This window comes from Rhyacophila brunnea, unplaced genomic scaffold, assembly GCF_057557595.1.
Source record: "Rhyacophila brunnea isolate RB1 unplaced genomic scaffold, BYU_Rbru_1.0 scaffold_16, whole genome shotgun sequence".
Lineage (NCBI taxonomy): Eukaryota > Metazoa > Arthropoda > Insecta > Trichoptera > Rhyacophilidae > Rhyacophila > Rhyacophila brunnea.
Window position 1 is genome coordinate 7,077,386 of NW_028232816.1, and position 22,655 is coordinate 7,100,040.

Genomic DNA, 22,655 nt, shown 5'->3' on the forward strand with positions numbered 1-22,655 from the left:
TATAAGGGTGTTTTAGCACTTTATTTTTCTTTTTGAAGTTATACTTCTTTAGGAGCGTTTGGAAAATCAGATCAGAGTGTATTTTTGGCGTGTGACATGGAACACATAATTTATTTTTTCACACAAAAATAAACGCACTCGATTGGATTCGAGCCACTGATTGTTCGGTTATCAGTTGAACGCACTGTTATGGATCTGTAACTCCCCTCTGTATAATATCTCCCTAATGACAATAAATTGTCTTTTGTTGATTCATCGATACCCTAAGTTACTAATAATGTACTATTGTTAAGAATATTCGATCGATGTGATTTCAACTATTACAATGTACCTACTCAATATTATATTATTGATCAACCCCAATTTATCCACCCTATCTAGCTGTGTTACTACACACATATAAACCCTTGTACATGAACTAAGCATCACTAATATTACTTCCTTACTATTTCATATTAATACTATTGTAAATGATCCTTAGATCCATTCAACTCGGACCATTCAACTTGTTCAAACATAATTCAGCTCTGCTCACCGAGTTGTTTCACTGCGGATCGAACTCTATTGGGTTCTTTCCCTTTTATTTATACACCATGTAATTGTAAATTGAGTATTGACGAATAAACATCTCTGAAGATTAACATCCATCGAGTCTTATTACTGACATGAACCTTCCACTGGATCACGAGAAGGATCGGAGCCCGTTGGTAAGGATTTCCGTTGCCGAAACATAACAGCACTACCATTACGTCACAGTATGATACTCCAACCGTGACGATTATACAGTATAATATTATAGTTTAGAATTGTTCCGTTGCCTAGGCAGCGAATTTATTATTGTCGGCCATTTGCAATTCCTTACGTAAACAAACTATTTAACGTCATAGTGACAGTTGTTACTTTAAAAATAAAAACAACGATAAATAATTATATAATTTAGTAATATAAGTTAAAGTGTATAGAAGTAAACCAACGGCGTTCCAATAAGCGGTCATTTTTCTTAAGTCAGTAATTTAACAAGATAATTAAGAGCTAGTGCGCTAACGCGCGTACATAAGTACACACACCAATTTTAGTCGATTTATTGATCTAACAAGGAAATTTCACTTGTTTCGAATGTTCTATATTTGAAATGTCTCCTTATGTTTGTCAGGTTCGTTTACGTCAAAATTGAATACTTCTTTATACAACATGCTGGCCTGATTCATTATGCTATTTCGTGATGAATATTAGTTTCACTGTTCCAAATGATTCTTCGATACCGCGCAATTTCGGTGAACGAGTTATATCAAAATGATTGCTGATGTAAATCGAATTCAGACATACAAGATAAAGGAAAATGAGAATAAATAAATGCTCACCTGTGCTCGTCTTTTGGACTGGGAATGAACTTAACACAGTCCCTTTTCTGAAAGGTCGCCTCTATCCAGGTCCGGGCTGTTTTCTGAAAAAGAAAAAAAAAGTTAATTTTCACTCGTAGTGTTTATACTCTTGCAGAACTGTTCTAACATATATATCAATAACTCCAAAATCAATATTTAAAAAAGTGTGTTAAATATGCTATATCGTATTCACACAGTTAATTATCCCGGGATGTCAACAGTCATGCGTAATGTTTTTTTTAACACGGCCGCTACAAATGCATCCGATTAGAATGTCCAATTGGACTGTGTTACCAATGGGTTTGGGTGGAAATCCCGAAGGCCGAAATCCCGAATGCTGAAATCCCGAATGGCCGAAATTCCGAAGCCTAAATCCCGAAAGCCGAAATTCCGAATGCTGAAATCCCGAATGGCCGTAATCCCAAAGCCTAAATCCCGAAGGCCGAAATCCCGAATGCCGAAATCCCGAATGCTTAAATCCCGAATGGCCGAAATCCCGAATGGCCGGAATCCCGAAGGCCGAAATCCCGAAAAATAATAAAATACAAACAGTAATAATTCTCAATAACTTCCAACTCGAAAGCAAAAAATACTACTTTTTACAAAAGAAAATGCAATAAAAAAAAAATATATATACATATATATTTTGACAATTATTAATATCTTAGTTTCCATTTTTCAATTCAGCCCTCGCTATTGATGCCTGGTGAGCCACTTCCACCCAAAATAGGTTATGGTTGTGCTGTGACCACGCATGTAATTGACGGGTGCATAGAAATTCAAAATTTCCAGAATATCAGGATTGGAAACTATACCACGTGAGAGCAGGGGAAAATGCTTTAAGAGCAGAAGTGACCTACGAGCTTCAAGAGAATGAAAGGCGAGCCTTGAAGAAAACTAGTCGGAAAATACTCGTCTCAGAAACTGTCACAAGGAAAATATTTATATGATATATTAAAATAAAGATGTCGGAGATATCTCCATCTATTAACATCATACATATTATATTAGTATACTACAGTGCGAAAAGTTTACGGTGATGGGCGGCGGCTTGGAGTACTATATCCCCTCCTCTCGCGTTTCAGTATTCATTACCCTCACCTTGAACGCATTTAACGTTTCTTATAAGTGCGCGGTATCAGTCATTTCGACGTGTTAATTAACGATGGCAAAAGTTTTGAAAAGTGACAGCAGGAAGTTTATAAGTCATCTTATCCCCTACTATGAAGAAGAAAAACGAAAAGATAACCTCATTCGGCTCTTCAACAACGTTATCGAAAGAGTTGCCGCGATGACAGCTACAAAACACACTTAAAATTGTAATGTTGCCATATAAAATTTATCCTAAGTTTTCGGGGAAAAAATGTACTTATATCATTATTTGAAATTTGCGAAAATATATACCTACACGAGCGCCGCCGCCAGACCTCACGTTAAACTTTTCGGTCTCTAATATTGTTTATTCAATAGATATTATAATGCACTTAATTGCAGTGCTCAACATAAAACAAACAAAAATTACATTTAATTTTAAAATCAGTTCGGAGAGGTTTTCACGTTACCACAAACTTATTTTTAAATGAAACATGAAAACTTCTTCTACGAAACATATATTTTGAAAAACCCGAGAAGTCCACGTTTCAATATTTGTGACAGGTAAAGGACGTTTATGCGTGTCAAGCGTAAGAGGTTGCTTTTAACGTTTTTCCGTTAAAATTTATTTACAACACAGAACACTATATCGATTGTATTGCAGTACATTTAAACAAAATTTAATTGAAGATATGTCGACATGTATTTGCACCATTTTAATTAAACGATATCTGTAAAACATTAAATTTAAACAAATATATTATTTTTGTAGGTTTTTGACAGTGACGTTCCGTGGGGGTAGGCAGATTAAGCGTCGCTTGGGGGCGGCAGTTACTCGAAGGGCGGCAAATCGAGGAAAATCATTTGGAATACATAGAAATAACGAATAGTATAACGATAGTAATAACGAAAATATCTTTCGATTAAAAAAATGAACTCACTGGTTTTATCGGGTTCGCGATATCTAGTTTACTTCCGTTGCCCTTGGACGACCTTGGTGACCAGAAACGACACGTGCAGATTTGCGAATAATTAGTCTGATATTTTGTTAGTATTGTATCAATACAACACATTTATTAGATATTGGACTCATGAAAGGATGATAAAAATAATGTATAAAAAAATGAGGCGGCATTTTAGCGCTGCCTAGGGGCGGCATTTTATCTGGGGACGTCACTGGTTTTTGATGTTTCTAATCATTGATGAGTAATCGAACAAATTGATAAATAATCGACAAAAACTAATTTACACAGCGATACTAGAACAAATGTACCTGTACAATGACATGATAATTCACTCGGAAATGTGCATTCTATGAGATAAATAATAACCATTATTCCTGTTGCATAAATTTCCATACATTCTACTATCTGCACCATTCGCTCAACTATAATAATTTATGTTATATTGCGATTAATATATCCATAGCTAGCAATGAATTAAAACTTGCTAAAATTATTTAAATTATAACACCACGATGGCCGCGCGGCTTAAAGCGTTAACCTATTGCGTGGTGGGTCCTAGGTACGAATCCTGGGTATGGCTAGTACACATATTGTTTTTCAATTTTTGTATGAGTCAGAGTATGGACCTAATAGGATGAGCAAGTGGCTGACATCCATTTCTCGTAAAAATAAAATCTGTCAATACAAACCTCCATTCTGTGGAGGCCCATATTACGATCATATTAGGATCGGACATGGTCGAAAGAAAAAGAAAAGATTTTTTTTTCTAATTTTCTAATAAAGAGATTTTCTAACAAAAAAAAACTTTCCTCTATGCCCAATTATAATCTTGGAAACTCATTCTCACTCATCTCACTCCAAAATTAGGCACGTCGTGTCATATTATTTTTGATGTTACACTTCTTTTGCGGCATTTAGTAGAGAGTAAAATTGAGAGCTGCGCGCGCACACCGTTACGAAAATGCACGACAGTATGAATATGAACAGCTGTATACAAACGCAAGTTTGATAATAGAATTGTCCTGTAACGAATTTATTATTGTCGGCCATTTGCAATTCCTTACGTAAACAAAAAACGTCAGAGTGACAGTTGTTACTTAAAAATAAAAACAACGAGAAATAATTACATAATTTAGTAATAAAGTTACACTGTATAGAAATAAATTAACGGCGCTCCAATAAGCGGCCCTATTACTTGAGAGTGTAATTTAACAAGATAATTATGATCTAGTCGAAGAATCTAGGCTATCACAAGTTTTGTTTCTGTTTTGTTATGCCAAAAATGTATAACTTCTAACGCACGTACATAGTACACACACCGATTTTTTTATGTGTAGTAAATACCAATTGATAAATATTTTTAACCTCTAAGTACCTAGGTACCAACTCGCCCATTCAGTTCACTTTAAATAATATAGATAACATTTACTCAGGCTTTAGAGCACTGAAGATTCTTTGGCCTAAATTAGGATCAGCGCAAGAAAAATTACACTAATTATATATAATGAACTAATATATTATTATATATCTACATTATTGGACGTCAGAAATAAAGATGTTAAAGACAACAAGTTCATAAGGTTTTAAGAATATTAGATTCTTTATTTACAAGAACGTCGATAACTTAATTTGGTTGGCACCATATGATCAGGCTATTAATATCATTTACCCCAATTTATCAAGTAGATTACGTCCTGATTGGTGAATTTTTAAGTACCTCAGTTTAAACGTAAATATAAGAAATAATTCGCATAAATTATAGACGGATATATAGCTTAGAGGCCAAAGCACTCACCCGGAAAGTGATAGACGTGAGGAGAGATTTTTACTTATATTTGTGTTTCTAAGGTTTTTCAAAAATTGTCTTTTAACTTAAGGGGACGCTCTACAGAAATGCCCTTGAGAATTGAAAATATGATATTTTTATATGTGGTCCGAAATAGCTGGTCTAGTAATATTAAAAAGTCGCCGCCAATACGTGGGTCAAAAGTAATGGTCAATAAATTAAATTTAAAACAAACAAACTCGCTTCAGCTTAGTGAGTGTGGGGTGACCAAAAAAATAATATCTTTTAATATACTTAAATGTTACTAAATTCAATATGTTAATCAGTTTTTTGGTGGGAAGTATTGCAACCAATATGGTGGATATTGTGACGTTTTTAAACTTAGAGTTTAGTTTAGTAGTTTAGAAACTTAGAAATAGATTAATAACTTTTTAACCTGAAATTGTACGAGAACTAAACATACGAAGGATTTTGAAACACATTATCTACCTACATTTTTATTTTATGTGCTATCCAAAACATAATTAATGAATAGTATTTATTTTTAATGTGTAAGACCTACATAATTATTTAAAAAAAAATAGGTAAGTATTGTTTAATTCTAATGCATATTTAAAAAAAACGTACAATATATCTAGTGATGTACACGAGTTTAGAGACACTTTTACAAACTAGTAACGCAATTACTTTTATAATATAATATGTACTAGTGAAACAATAGGTAGGTACCATTATTGTATTTTGTTGGTTGAGTAAATCCAATGCACGAAATAATTTATAAAGCCTAAAAATAAATATTAGGTATCGTGCAGGCACCCTATATTATACTTTTATTATTTTTCACATTGTTTTACATTCGGCCGGCCGGCCGGCGAACAGCGGTGACGGAACCTAATAAATCATTGCAATGAATTGCTTTACCGACAATAATTGTTATTATGTTTTTAAAATAAAATCTTCGATGACCAGGGATTTTGTTGTAAATTTGATTTAAAATGACGTGGTACTCGCTCTGTGGACTCTCTTTGACTGAAATATGTATCACACTGGCCCCTGTTATACCCACTCTTAAACATTATTACTAGGCTTAGGATTCCTAGGTATTAACAAATTTTTTTGAGTGCCCCCACAACAAAATATCAAAAATATCTATCTGTTTCAGACAATTATGAAACATTTAAGCAGAATTTGTTAGCAACTATTTTTAAATATGTTTGGATAATTACATATTTTTACATATTTTAGGTTTAAGCACATATTTTCACATAAACACAAAATTAACACAATACACTAGTAAAGACAATTGACATGTTAGAATCATCTACAAAGTCACTAAGTAGTGGAGCAAATTAATATTATAAACAATACTGCTGCTAAAATAATAAATTATTCCTGGACCAATTATTGGAATAAAAATAAGTATCTATAAAATTAAATACTGTTTTAAATAAAGAAATACTGGACTTCAAACGCTGCAGAATATTAAAATTGTTTTGAAAAATCCATCAGATGCCTCAGATGTTTCAATTTTTTCTACTTCAGAAATAGTTTCACTTACATACGCAATAATAACATCTGTAAAACCAAGTGGAATGAAGTTTTCCATGTAATTATAAAAATTTGCTAGAATCAAATCGTCAAAGATTCACTTTCGAAAATTTGAAGCATTATTTCTTGTATTACTTAGGTACTTAAATCTTTAGCACCTACCTATATCTGTTTTTAGCACATAATTATGAAACTTTCATAACATATTTTCCAATTATATCTACATATTTTACGTACATATTATTCATTTTTAGCACCTAAAATCATAAGCCTAATTATTTCAATGCTAATGCAATAGTAAGTAGAATATTTAATTTTAATTGATTTTTCGTAAGGCAGGTAAACGTTAAGTCTTCACCACTGTTACGTATTATAAATAGTTACACACCTATACATTATATACAAGACTAACCTTTTGTATTCTAATGTAAAGGGCAGATGGTTGGTACATTATGGAAAGCAGCCTAAAAATCGTTACGTCATAACACGTAAATCAATCAAAAACGGAAATCGACGAAAATTCAATTTCCTGTAAAAGCATTTTCAAAAAGTTCCATATGTTAGAATTTAGACATTTGAAATCCACTTTAGAAGTGGGTAACTTTAATTTCGAAAAACAAATTTGACGGCAATGGGCTGGGAGTAGGGATTCCAATTCCGGGATCCCGAATTCCGAGCTATTTTCGATACCTATGAATCCCGGGATTGATAAACATAATCCCGGGATTGATTTTTTTATCAATTTTTATGGAAAATAAAATAAAAGCGAAAATAAAACAGAAAAAATACTTTTAATAAAAAATAACTACATTAGAAATAAACTGAGTTTGAATGAAGTTTGATTTATACCCATGTGTAGGTTGCCGATTCATTTTATTTTTTCACATGTATTATTAAAAATGAGAAATATTGGGAAAAAACAATGCTTCGCACTTTTAACAAAGTAATTCCACCATGATATCATACGTTTTACAGCAGTTTCATATTTGGCTGACTAATTAGATTTATGATGCGGAAAGGCCATAAGTACGCCATGATAATTTGCTTTACTATTTGAAATCTCGCTAATCCATTCATTATGTCTTTACTATCAGAAACAGCAATCTCATATTAAATTCACATTATTATTTATATTACAATATTATTTACTCCATTAAACTTGTGTATTTCCAAGATTGAACGTATACAATATTAACAATAAATGTCTTAAATAGTATAAATTATAGTAGATTTATTGTTGACCGATTTTATCGATGTTATTTGTAAATATAAAAATTTTATATTAACAATGGAAAAAATGGCAATCCCGGGACCAGTCCCGGGATCCCGGGATAGTCAAATTGTAATCCCGAAATCCCGGGATCAGAATTTTGGCTCGGGATTGGATTCCCTAGCTGGGAGTGTGTGCCTTACCGCAAAAAGCGTATGGAGAAACCTTGAAACCTTTCAGTTAGAAATAGTTTCAGAAGTTTTCCAAAATTACGTTTTTTCATTAATAAGACTTTATACTTTCCAAATGATTGTTTTCCGTCTGTCTTTCTACAAGGCATGCTTAGTTTTCATTACCATGAATCTAGTGGGTCACTTCTGCTCTTGAGACATTTTTACCTGTTATTGCGAGGGATGGTTTCCAATCCTGATGTCTTAAAGAATTTGAATTTACATGCGCCTGTCAATTCCCTAACCGTTTCCTCGTGTCAAGCCTATCAAGCACCATTAGCGAGGGGTGCAAGCAGGGAACTCAGAAATAATGGGAACTGAAATACCCAACGAACGGGTAAGGCGATAGCAGGTAACCGTCTCGAGTAAGGAAGAATCCGTGTTAAACTTACACACGTGTCAAGAATACGTTGTACGTCTAATACTTAAAACTGCTCTCGGCTTATGCATTTACGCTCATTTAACGTTGGTGTATTACACACACTATTGCACGTGCGTAATGCGTGCTTCATTTTCATAGGACACTCACACATTCAAAAATCCTGCTTCAACGTGCGGCGTATTGAATATAGCCGATCGGTATTCTATTTATTATCTGTTCTGTGGATGCAAACCTAGTCCATACGCTCCTCCAAAGACATAGACATTTTCAGTGACGTGCTATGTATTTTGTTTTCCAAATTTTATTTTACTGTATAAAATTGGATGTGTTTTAAATTTATTTTTTTATTCTCTCATGTCAGGGTAATATTTGCTATAAAGTAAACATCGTGTTGTGAACGTCTTGAATATTGATCTGTTATGTACAAAACGTTTTGTTTTCTTAAATAAATAAATAAATAAACATTATTAAAACCTAAGTAACGTAAGTAGGTATATGAAAAAATGTTGAATATAAAAAAATAACAATTCATCGCAAGTGCAAGGACAACATTGATAAATTTGATTAACACCGGACACAATCTATAATTCTATTATCATGTCAGTAATATAATTATTAAAATTTACGTAAGCTGGGTGCTTTTCATTTGGTGGAAATTAAAAATCTTGGACAACGTAGTTTGCACTTGTAAAGCATAGTCGTATGATTGCTACAAAACTAACATTTAACGAGACCACGCATCGCTATTGCTGATGAAACAGTAAAAAAGCAATATTAAAAGACGAAACTGTGATTATAAAATCTCTAAAGCTCAAATAAACCGTTACAGTAATAAAATTATAGCCTTCCTTTTAACATTTTCTACGATCAAAATGTACTAGGGCACTAGGCGAACAGAATGTATCTCAATTTTTGTCAGTTTTGAGTTGTTTGACGTAATGAATTCAGAATTTGAATACGCACATATTCCACTAACACATATCTCAAAACATACTTTATAACATAATAGATTTAAGCAATTACAAAAACTCGTATCACAATAAAAGACTTTTATAAATATTATAAACTCGTATCTTGAGTTACGTGTTTGTAAGTATACAGAATACTGAACTCCGACAGATTATTATACTGAAGCTATTTCTCGTAAGTCAAGATACGTTGTTTACTGCAGTAATCTTCACAGTAAATTGCAACACATTCTCGTATCTTCGACAATATGACTGATCGGTCGAAAGTATAGCGCGATAAATTGAAGAAACATAACATTTTTTCATGAAAATATATGTAACTACAGTAAATGCATATTTCATAGAAGAAAATTTATTTCTAAATTAAAAACTGAGAGAAAAAAATTGTTATTTGCCTCTCCTGAAAAGTTGTGTTTTTTGAGATACGTGTTTGTAGAAAATTAAAGACGAATTATCTGAGGTAGTAGGAAGAGGCACACACCACAATCAGATAACAGAAAGAATGATAATCAAAGAGCCGATGCAGCCTCGCAGCAAAACAACGTTAGCAAATAATTGTGTTCGTTAAATTCAATTGCAGGCTCAAAGGGAATGCCTTGCTGTGTTACGTTAGAATGGTTAGATCAATACCAGATTAGATTACATTATATCCAAGCCGTCATTCTGTGAGCCTGATACTTTCATCTGTGACGATAGATTCAACGCAAATAATAAATTGTCGGTTTTCAAAGAGATTAAAATGTTTTATTTAAGACATCTGTACAACTATAAAACATTTTCTAGTTGTCTGGTATTACTTCCTATGTGAGAAATTTTGGTATAGTTTAAGACTTTTGGTAATGAAAATGTAAACAAGCTAAGTACCTAATTAAATAATTACAAGATAAAAAGAACTTTTTATAAATCACGTTTTTAAATTTTCTGTTGAATCATATAAACTTGACAATTCTATGTATTAATAAATACTTTTTTGTGTACTTGATAGAAATACTGAATAAAATTAGAATACCGAAATGTCATTTTGACAGTTCATATTGATTTCCATAGTAACGCACGTATATATTAATAATTTAGTTGCTAGGACCCACTTAGCAACCAACAATAATAACTTTCCATACAAAACAGAATTAACTGAAAATGAATTCAATTCTGCTTAAAAATGGCTAAAAGTATTAAAAGAATGCATTGTCGTCGTGTTCTGATATATTGTAAAAGTTTCAAATGTCTAGTTAGTCGGGAAGTTACTTAAAAATCTTCAATCGTCCAATACAAATCTGTGACAAACAAGAAAAAATTAGTACTGGACAAACAAGAATACGAGCTAATAAGAACGTGGTAAAATACCTTGCCAACTCCACATGCATGCTTTTTATTGCAATTTTGCATGGAAACAAAGTACGGTCATCGATACTATCATTGGTTACATGTAAATTGTACGTAAAAAATTTCACCGTGGCATAGTTTGCCGTGAGCTTTCTTATCGGAAAGAGATGACCGTATACTATACGGTCTTCAATTTTATTCGATTCAATTTAAACATTAATTCAATTTTCATAGCTGATTTTGGCATAATTCATGAATTCAAGAATGAAAACCTAACCTAACAAATAATCCAGTATATCGGCTATTTTCAAAAAAATTTTGCTGCTGGTTTCCTGTAAAGTGTAAATCGACAAGAACCGTGTTGTATTTAGACATGGAATTTATGTACTATACGACCAAAAGAGGTTGGACGGTCTTTAATATACGGCCATATATTTCCGATACAACATTTCACGGAGAAGTGTGATACGGGAAACTGCATACGTACAAGTTTCCGGAAATGGTTTTGTATAATACTACATAGTCTGAAAATGCTACGGAATACAAATTCGTTTAATGCTGGTAAAGTCATATAGAATATACAGAACCGTGTTTTATTTAGATTTTATGTCAGTATTATACGACCCAAGGTGGTTGAACGGTCTTTAATATACGGCCATATATATTTCCGTTACAACATTTCACTGTGAAGTGTGATACGGCGAACTGCATACGTACACGTTTCCAGACACGAGTATCATTGGCATGAGAAACGTGTTATGTAGAAGTATCAGAGATTTCGCAATGGATACAAATATCCATGTGATCAAAATGAGTACGCTGTTGTAAACCCCTGTTATAGGGCACACTAACAGCCTGTTTACGATGATTAGTAAGTAACCATTATTAATTACTCATTCGGCAGGTAGTTTACACAGTTTAAATTCTACTCAGCTTCCTGGCGTTAGACCCACCGAATCAGAATCGGAAAAAAGCCATCATTTATGTTTCCAGATGATCACAACTAGGGAATCCAATCCCGCGCCAAAATTCATATCCCGGGATTTCGGGATTACAATTTGACAATCCCGGGATTGGCATTTTTTCCATTGTTGATATAAAAATTTTATATTTACAAATAACATTAATAAAATCGGTCAAAAATAAACCTAGTATAATTTATACTATTTAAGACATTAAATTGTTAAATATTGTATACGTTCAATCTTGGTAATACATAAGTTTATTGGAGTACATAATATTGTAATATAAATAATAATGTGAATTTAATATGAGATTGCTGTTTTTGATAGTAAAGACTTAATGAATGGGTAAGCGAGATTTAAAAGAGTAAAGCAAATCATGGTGTACTTATGGTCTTTCCGCTTCATAAATCTAATTAGCCAGCCAAATATGAAACTGTCGTAAAACCTATGAGATCATGGTAAAATTACTTTGTTAATAGTGCGAAGCATTCTTTTTTTTCCAATCTTTCTCATTTTTATTAATTTATGTAAAAAAAAAAAAAATCGGCAACTTACACATGGGTATAAATCAAACTTCATTCAAACTCAGTTTATTTCTAATGTAGTTATTTGTTATTAAAAGTATTTTTTCTGTTATATTTTCGTTTTTATTTTATTTTCCATAAAAAATGATAAAAAATCAATCCCAAAAGTTTCGGGATTATGTTTATCAATCCCGGGATTGGAATCCCTAATCACAACTAATAATGAAACTAAAATAAGATTACAATAGTAAATTAATTGTGATAAATCACCTAGGCACCTGCTAATGTTCAATGAATTGAAAATTACGCAAACACAAAGAAAAAACTTGTACGCACTTATCTAATATTACAGCAAAACACTTTGTAATAGGCCTCTAGCCAAATTCTGGCCCCCAGTAGAGCTTTAAGCTCAGCGCTATCTGCGCAAACTTAGGTAATAAATGTCGCGTATTTTGCGAACAACTGTCGCGCCTGTCTTCAGGTTTATGACATTAAAACTACCTACCCAAGCTCCGTAAATCACAACACAAATCATTTGCATACTGTGAAAACAATACAATATAACGTTTTATTTTTCGTTTTTATTATCATTTGACGGACGGACAGTTATAAAATGATTCTAAGAGGAAATTATATTTTATTCTAATATGAGAAGACGATCTTAACATATAGTATACCTATACCACATATCAGTTGGTCATACGTATTGGTTTTTATTGAACTAAGCTACTAGAAGACAGGTGGTGTTGGTTAGTTTTTAAAAATCAATTAAATGCCCAACCAAACCATAAAAGTTCTGGTATACTTTACGATTACTATACGATACGAAAAAAATATGCACCCTTTTTCATTCATACGCTTTTGTTTTCGTTGGATCAAGAATACATATTACCTACACATATTGTTGGTTCATTTTTTTAAATTCATCAAGCCCTGCCTAAACCATAAAACAATATAAATAAAAAAATATTATTATATCTATAAAATATCCAAAGCTATGTATGATTTAATTACATAATTTTAGATATTTTAAAGATGAACGAGTTATTTTTTGATCATTATTTATTATGGCTTGGTTTCACAAGGTTAAATTGAATTTTAACAGTCTGTAAATTGTAGTTTTATTTAAATGAAAAGAAAATAAATAAGTGAGTGACTAAATAAATGAGTGACAAACTTTAGCGTGAGCTATTTATGCCTGATATTAAAAGCCTACCTCATCGCCACTGCCACATATTAAATGGTAAGTGGTTGGAACATACTATACTGATAATAAGACGTGTTACAATATCCTATCAAATGTTTACACTATAAGCTTGAAGTCAATTAAACTTAGTCAAAGCACATTTGATTACGAGGTGACCTGGAACTTAGTGCTTCTCATCAAAACTTAATTGCCACGTGATACGCCCGATTGAGGGAGTTTTGCAGAATTGGTTGATATGAATAAAATGTACGGCTGCCTCAAGGACGCGTTTACCTGATCGGGATCTTTGGTGACCTGTCGTTTGGAATTCTTTCCAAATAACCAGCCCGTTGCGGTATTTCTAACATACAGCATCTATCAATGGCCTTCTTGTTCAACTAGATTATCCAGCTCATGGTTCAGCTTTATTCTATTACTTCTAATTTATATTAGTCGTTCTTGTTTATGCACCATATTTATCAACCACACGTGAGTTGCCTAGAGTCAAAACTCACATATTCCAAAAATCGAGTTGAGATGATCGCAAAAAACCAACAGAGTTAAATGAAAAGTATTGAACTCCATTGAATATTAATGAGTGAATGAGTCGATTTACATTATTTAAAAAAAAAATATATATATATATATATATATATACCCCTAAGGCTTCACACACAGCACAGTATAAAAAATAGAGCTGCTTGATTGGTTAGAAAGGCCTTGATGACAGAACTCGCATTATCCATTGAAAAATATGAGTTTTGACATAACAGTCAACTTTGCCAACGATTTTCATATAGTTTAAAGTGAATTTTGATAGCCAACTATATATATATATATATATATATATTAATACCTTTAAAATCACGTGTTATATTTTACACAATAATCACAAAATTGCAAAATCTGAGTTGACTTTAGGCGACTCAAGTGATCAATGACCATATTATTATTATGGTTTGTATTTAAAAAAAAATGTTTTTTCGACCCAGTATTTTCGAACCCAGCAGTAACCTTCCAGACATGGACACATTGATTATTATTTCCTGTCACTAATCGAATTTTGGTTAAATCTCAGTTATGTCACCCCACCACATAAGTTTATCGTGGTCCAAACATACGTTCTGTAGACCGTCTTTTTCAAGGAAGCATTGTCAGTCATCATCTAAGTCTAAACAATTTTATACCTACCGCCCACTTTTGTATCTCTGTTAGTAGTAAAATGTTCTAACCGTCCACCGGTTCCACAGTAATGGTGATTTATAAAGTATGGAAGTAACGTTACTTTGTAAAATTAACAATCTTTTTATTTATACTTTGCATTCGTAGAAGCATGAAGTCTGATTAAATTATATTTAATTATTAATGAGATCCCTGAGGTTGATGCTGCGAAACTAAATACTGGATATCTGGCTCAATGTTTGTAAGGAATAAACGAAGGTCTCCTCTTTCGGAAATATTCAGGCTGTTTCTTTTTTTGGTCATAATATGATTAACAGCACTAAAGCCTGATTTCACAAGATATGAGGTAGGGAAAGGTATCAATTAACTGAATAGCATTTTCCACATATTTTGATATAAGACAGGCATTTTTTTTATTTTGCCATAGGTTTTCATATCACCAATAGGTATCTGAAATTTAAATTCTTACGAAGAATTTTATGAAAACATAATGAAAATGTTTTTAAAACCCCTATTACCCTCATGAAAGCTGTAACGCCCACTAGTGGGCGGTAGGGACGAGGTTGACTACCCCTGATCTAATTGAACTGACTCGTAATAACTATAACGTCGGCATATTCTTGCAATACACACAATCTACTGTAGACTTTTTACGGACTATAGTTTTCATCCTCATGGTAGAGGAAGATAATGAATCATCTTATCTAAACCCTGATTTGATCTTAACATGCTTTCGGTATGTATCTGAATAATTGCTATAAATTCCGTTTGTATATTCTTGATGACTTTACCAGCATTAAACGAATCTGTATTCCGTAGCATTTTCAGACTACGTAGTATTTTTTTTTTTCTTTATTTGGTAGCAAATGAGCTCTTCTCTGAATGGAAGGATATGCTGCTTTACAATGGTTTACAAAAGTATACATACACTTTTTTAACTACAGACATAAATAGTTACATTATTAATATTATAGAATTACATTTTTGTTACACTATACACTAGACATTTACGTTACATTTTTGGACAAATTCATGTACAATTTCATGTACAAACTGAAATATTTGGTTTTGCCAGGAACGAATTAATCGTGAATGGAGGGTATAACCTGCATTCTCTCAATTCATTCATTAACACCTCTCTCTCCTGGTCATAGGCATCATATTGCCAGACAATGTGGTTAAGATCTTGAGTGGGATGTCCACACTGACACTGAGGGCTATCTACCACTCAAATTTTGTACAATGATTCGTTGAGACTGTAATGCCCTGTCCTATGTAGTATTATACAATATCGTTTCCGGAAACTTGTACGTATGCAGTTCTCCGTATCACACTTCACCGTGAAATGTTGTATCGGAAATAATTGGCCGTATATTAAAGACCATCGTTGGGTCGTATAGTACATAAAATGCATGTCTAAATACAACACGGTTCTTGTCGGTTTATTTTATACTTTACAGTAAACCAGCAGCAAACAGATATACTTACTGGACTATTTGTTAGGTTAGGTTAGGTTTTCATTCTTGAATTCATGAATCAAAATCACCAATGAAAATTGAATTAATGTTCATATTGAATCTAATAAAATTGCAGACAAAATAGTATATAATCAGGGAACTCAGAATTAATGGGAACTGAAATACACAACGGGTAAGGCGATAGCAGGTAACCGACTCGAGTAAGGATGAATCCGGGTTAAACTTACACACGTGTCTAGAAATCGTTTAACGTCGAATACTGAAAACTGCTCTCTCGGTTTATGCATTTACGCTCATTTAATGTTGGTGTATTACACATACTATTGCACCTGCATAGTGCGTGCTTCATTTTCGTAGGACACTCACATATTCAAAAGTCTGCTTCACCATGCGGCGTATTGAATATAGCCTATTGGTATTCTATTTATTATCTGTTCTGTGAATATAATATAAGAAAGCTCACGGCCTACTGTGCCACGGCGAAATGTTTTACGTACAATTTACATGTAGGTAACCATACAATGAATTATGTATTGTATTAAAATCAGAATGGTTTAATGAAGGGCACAGACAAGCACTATTAATTTATATCTGCATAGTATAAAAAAACAATCTTTGATTGTTGACTTAATATTCCGTATAATAGCAAAACTTTTGAGCCAACTACTTAGAAGTAGAAAACTATTAATGTTAGAGTGTCTGTAGCAGCGATGGGCTAGGAAAATATGTAATATCATTTCTGCTGCAGAGAAAACTGAAGCTTGAAAACTGCTTCGAATAAATTACAATATAAATTTAGGTAAGAAGGTATCCAGCCGGAAAACTTAGTTGTGTTTACTTGAAATAAGCTGTGTTGAATTTATTTAACATACAAATTAACGAAGAATTTTTGACAAATAATGTTTCCGCCAGAGTTTTGATTTCCGTTATTTATTTGCGTAATTTTCTGAAACAAATTCGCAAAGATAATAAGATGAGCCGTTGTGAGTATTTTCGTATATTCTGGAACATTTTTTTAAATAACAGTCAGTCAAAGTAAGCTTAAGGGGGGACATGCTCAGCGTAGGTCAAAATGGAGCTTTTGTTCTATTTTCAAAGCATGATCCTGGACATACTTTGAACGTTGAAGATAATCTATTTATATAATTTTGAAGCCTTATTATCCTTTATATTTATTTTAAACATTTGATGACTGCATAAAGTATTTTTATTACATAAAATAGTATTCTTTTAAACCTCTCGCTCTAATGTTTTAGAATATAGTCATATTTCAGCACATAAATGTGCAGTGGTGTTAAGATTTTTTACATTTATTAATTTTTAACGCATTTATAAAACCATCAATATAATTTATATCGACATTATTGTAGTGAAATATTTACGATAAAAAATTATATTGATAATCTCTATGATCCCAAATTTGACAAGAATTAGGCATTTTATTATTCAAAAAATGGGCAAGATTAGCACATCTGAAGATAATTCTAATGATACTAATTATAAGCTATGTCTTTGACTATTCAAGTGTGATAAACATCCTACGAATAATGATTGCTTTATAATAATTATTGACCTAAGAATAAGGTAGTGTTTTTTTGAAATACGCCATTTCTTTTGGCATTCCCCAGTGGTTAAGCTACAACATACAGCCGTAGCCATAAATTGACAAACTATACTTGAAGTAGGGAGTAAGATCATGTTAACGCGCGTGTTTGAACATGTATTAAATTATCTTCAGATGTGTTAATCTTGCCCATTTTTTGAATAATAAAATGACTAATTCTTGTCAAATTTGGGATCACAGAGATTATCAATATAATTTTTTATCGTAAATATTCCACTATAATAATGTCGATATAAATTATATTGATGGTTTTTTTACATTTATTAATATTTAAACGCATTTATAAAACCATCAACATTATTATAGTGAAATATTTACGATAAAAATTATGTACCTAAGCGTTTTTTTTTAAACGGTAATTATTATTTATATAGACAATTAAAAGCCTTAAATGGAGATGGGCTGGACACATAGCTCGAAGAAGAGATAATCGTTGGACAAATCTAGTCATCATGTGGCATCCAAGAAGAACAAAACGTCCGCAATGTAGACCTAGATGCCGCTGGATCGATGAAATGATAAAGTTCTGCGGTACGTGGCAACATAATGCACAGGACCGAGAGAAGTGGAAGCAGCTTGAAGAGGCCTTCATAAGCAGTGGATAGATTCAGGCTGATGATGATGATGACAGACAATTAATGTATGCACAATTTTTTTCATCAATAATCTTACTAAAATATGATACATACATTTATCCGTAAAAATAATAAATAATTTCAGTACATAAGTTGTTTCAAAAAACTTCAAATGTAAGTTAGAATAGTTCTGCTTTCAGCTGAAGTGTGTCCCTCGCTTAATCCTATTCGCATGGTGCATACGACGGATCTACGGGATTCTGACACAACCTGGGAATACACAATAGTACAGGCGAGCAACAGCGGCTGCGTAGTGTCCATATGCATAAACCAAGGAGCATACATGAATTGAGAAGAAGAAATTTCGCCGTGATTGCATCAGTAGCTTAATCGGCAAAACATATCGGTCGGAATGCGATAGTTAAAGGAGTAGGGTACCACTTCGCATGTATTCGTGAACACAAGCTTTTACAAGACATTGTCTGAGAAATTAAAAGTCACACGTAACGCATTCAAGTTGAAGTTGCTGAGGGCAAGGGAGTGGAATGCAATTAAATGCCTTAAAAATCTGGTGTTGGCGCCGGAATGAACTAGCCAATCATCTAGCTGGGCGTAGAGACTTCAAATAAAGGAACGTCTCTCGACAATATATCTGAGACACATTCTGCATTTGTTCGACACATTATTCGACGCGGACCGGATAATCTGGAAATAGTGGTGGTTTTAGGTATCCTCAGTGACTTCCCGTGGGGGTATGCAGATTGAGCGTCGCTTGGGGGCAGCAGTTTCCCAAAGGACGGCAAATCAAGGAGAATCATTAGGTATATGTACATAGAAATCTACCTAAACTTAGTAATAACGGAAATATATTTCCATTAAAAAATTCAGCTCAAAGGTTGGAAACAAAATAATTTAATTAAGTAGATAAGTAGATGTCTACTATAAAAGTTTTAACAGGACTTCGGGTTCGCGATGTCTAGTTTACTTTCGTTGTCCTTGGACGACACGTTCTTGGTGAACAGCAATGACACGTGCATACCTAATTTAAAATTTATCCAAATATGTTTGCCAGTCACTCGTGAGTTTTGGAAGTTGTCAGGTGTATTTTTAAATGTACCTATCTGAAACCGTAGACTCGAAATATTGTCTATTGAAGCAGAGATGGCATTTAAATTAGATTTAGTGGTACTTATACCTATATCTTGTTAGTAATGTATCCATACAACACATTTCTTAGATATTGGAGTCATGAAAGGATGATAAAAAGTACTGTATAAAAAATGTAGCGGCATTTTCGCACTGCCTAGGGGCGGCATTTTGTCTAGAAACGTCACTGGGTAACCTCCAGAGAAGGCGAAGCAGAAGAAGAGCATCGGCTCGCTGAAGTAACCAAATAAAGGAGTTTACTGGATGTAACCTTCACTATGCCTTGAGAAAAACAGAGGACTGAGAGAGGTGAAGAGTCTTGGTTGCTCAGAAGACAGCAGAATTTCAGGGTGGTCACGATTCTCAGCAATGAGAGTAAGACAGAAAAGAGAGACGAAAAATAATGAACATATAAGTACCATAAATACCATAATTTATATAACTGCTTATTTCCGAAAGCACCCATAGTACATAGTAACTCACATAATCTCATTTTGTTTATTTATATCGACGTAATATTATTTAAGCCTTTGTACGAAGCCTTGGCCCAGCATATTGCTGGCTTTTGACTAACTAGGTCAGTGCCTAATAAAATGATTCCAAACTAGTGCATATGCACTTGAAACGCAACCACTGCACATGCACCTGTAATTGCATTAATACAACCTCACACGTTGAAACAGCATCTGTCAAGCTGAAACCTTACAGTAAAGGTGTACAGGAAGGTTGATTTCCAATTTACAACTTATTTTCTTACAATACCCTACCAATAAACGCTTTCTGTATTATATTTTCTAGATCGGAAAAACAATTAGTGTCCTTAAAATATATATTACTCGTATGTATGTAATAATAAGTCATGAACATAAAGCATCATACAATTCACAAATGACAACAAATACTTGCCCTTGACCTAGGGTTAAGATTGAAGGATTTATCAAAAGCATTTTCTCATTTCATTACGAACAAGGAATGGTTAACATTCATCAAATTGAACCTGATGAAAAATGCATTTATTTTTGGAGTTACCTACTGATGAATAAATGACGTGATTTTAGTATAAATAAAATTCATTTGTTAATTGGTAAACGGAAACCGACTTTGGTAATTGAATAGATTTGTATGCATTTTATTTTACGGCCAATTTTCTAAAACGCCGTCTGGTAATTAATATTGTTCTACAATTACAAAAAATCGTCGCCAATATTAAGGGCGGACGTGCTCAGCGTGGGTCAAAATGGAGCTTTTATTCTATTTTCAAAGCATGCTCCTGGACATTCCTTAAACGTTGTAGATAATCTATTTATATAATGTTGAAGCCTTATTATCCTTTATATTTATTTTAAACATTTGATGATTGCATAAAGTATTTTTATTACATAAAATAGTATTATTTTAAACCTCTCGCTCTGATGTTTTAGAATATGAATATAGTCATATTTTAGTACATAAATGTGCAGTGGTGTTGGGATTTTTTACGTTTATTAATTTTTAAACGCATTTATAAAACCATCAGTATAATTTATGTCGACATTATTATAGTGAAATATTTACGATAAAATAATTATGTTGATAATCTCTGTGATCCCAAATTTTACAAGAATTAGACATTTTATTATCCAAAAAATGGGCAAGATTAACCACATTTGAAGATAATTCTAAAGATACTAATTATAAGCTATGTCTTTGACCATTAAAGTGTGATAAGCATCCTACGAATAATGATTGCTTTATAATAATTATTGACCTAAGAATAAGCTAGTGTTTTTTTTAAATACGCCATTTCTTTTGAAATTCCCCAGTGGTTAAGCTACAACATACGGCCGTAGCCATTAATTGACAAACTAAAACTGAAGTAGGGAGTAAGATCATGATAACGCGCGTGTTTGAACATGTGCCGTTTAAGAAAAAAAGTTTTTTTTTCGGTTAGGTAAATCATGCTTTGAAAATAGAATAAAAGCTCCATTTTGACCTACGCTGAGCATGTACCCCCTTAGCCTAAAATGTATAGTTTTTAGCAGAGCGTTGGAGCGGATCATTTTTTGAGTTGGTCCGATTCGGGACTTAATACTTGCTCCAGCTTCGCTCCGGTTGCTAGCAGTTGAGCACTACAAATTTTCGGTGCTCCGGATAAAACCCCATTGCTCCACTGCTCCGAGCTTTGGTTTTTATGATAGTTTCGCGCGATTAACTCACCGTCGAGAATACAATGGACGTGAGTTAAAATCGGATTCATTGCCTACAATTGTGTGCTTCTGAGTTTGTCCCAAATAATTTTTGACAAGGTAACGATTCCAAAAACACAATTTATGGGATGGTATATTATTAACAATATTATATTATTTATTATAAAAATATAGCTGCGCTACCTGTAAGTTTATAATTAAGTAAGAGCATTTGAAATAGTTCCTGGACAGTTTCTAAGTTTAGCTACAATAAACAATGGACTTACATAGCTGTCTACATACGATTTCGAGGTTTGCCACACGTCTGTGTTTAATTTTAACTAAGATAGAATTTTAAGTAGTTTTATCCAAGAGTTTGTATGAACCAGCAAGAGAAAAGTAGATTTCTCTCGCATCATAAAAGCACTAATTACTGACGTCTCTGCGCGAAAATTAGTCTAATTATTTCTGAGTGTAGGAAATTTATTGTCGTGGAAATATTCTGACACAAATCTGTTTTAATTTTATTGATGCGGATTTTGAGAGAGAACATTTTTGGGTTAGCAAAATTACATGAACTGTTGTAGCTAAAAGAGATATTTACTGAATAAATAAGCAATTTTATTGTATAAATGAACTTTTTATTAGTACCTACCTAAATTATCTTGCAAATCTTTTTTTTAATATTAAGTAGGTACTTACGAACTTTTACAGTTTGAATGTTAAAATTAAAAAAAAACTAATATGGGTCCATTATATGGAGCCCTTGTGAGGTTTTCTATAAGATTGTTTTAGAGCGTGTTCAGAAGAAATTCTATTCCAGAATATCTATATCTATTTTCCGTTTGATAATTTCTCGAACGAGTATTTTCCGACTAGCTTTCTTCATGACATGCTTCTCTTTCATTTTCTTCAAGCTCGTAG

General features: G+C 32.9%; 1 protein-coding gene across 1 annotated transcript in view; it reads right to left on the reverse strand.

Annotated features, from left to right (window-relative positions):
- Trpm (transient receptor potential cation channel, subfamily M) overlaps nucleotides 1-22,655 on the reverse strand; it is a 610,587-nt gene that overhangs the window by 466,797 nt on the left and 121,135 nt on the right. Inside the window, exon 3 of the mRNA XM_085944074.1 lies at nucleotides 1,362-1,444. Within this exon, the coding sequence (XP_085800200.1) occupies nucleotides 1,362-1,444 (83 nt within the window). The remainder of the gene's footprint in view (nucleotides 1-1,361; nucleotides 1,445-22,655) is intronic.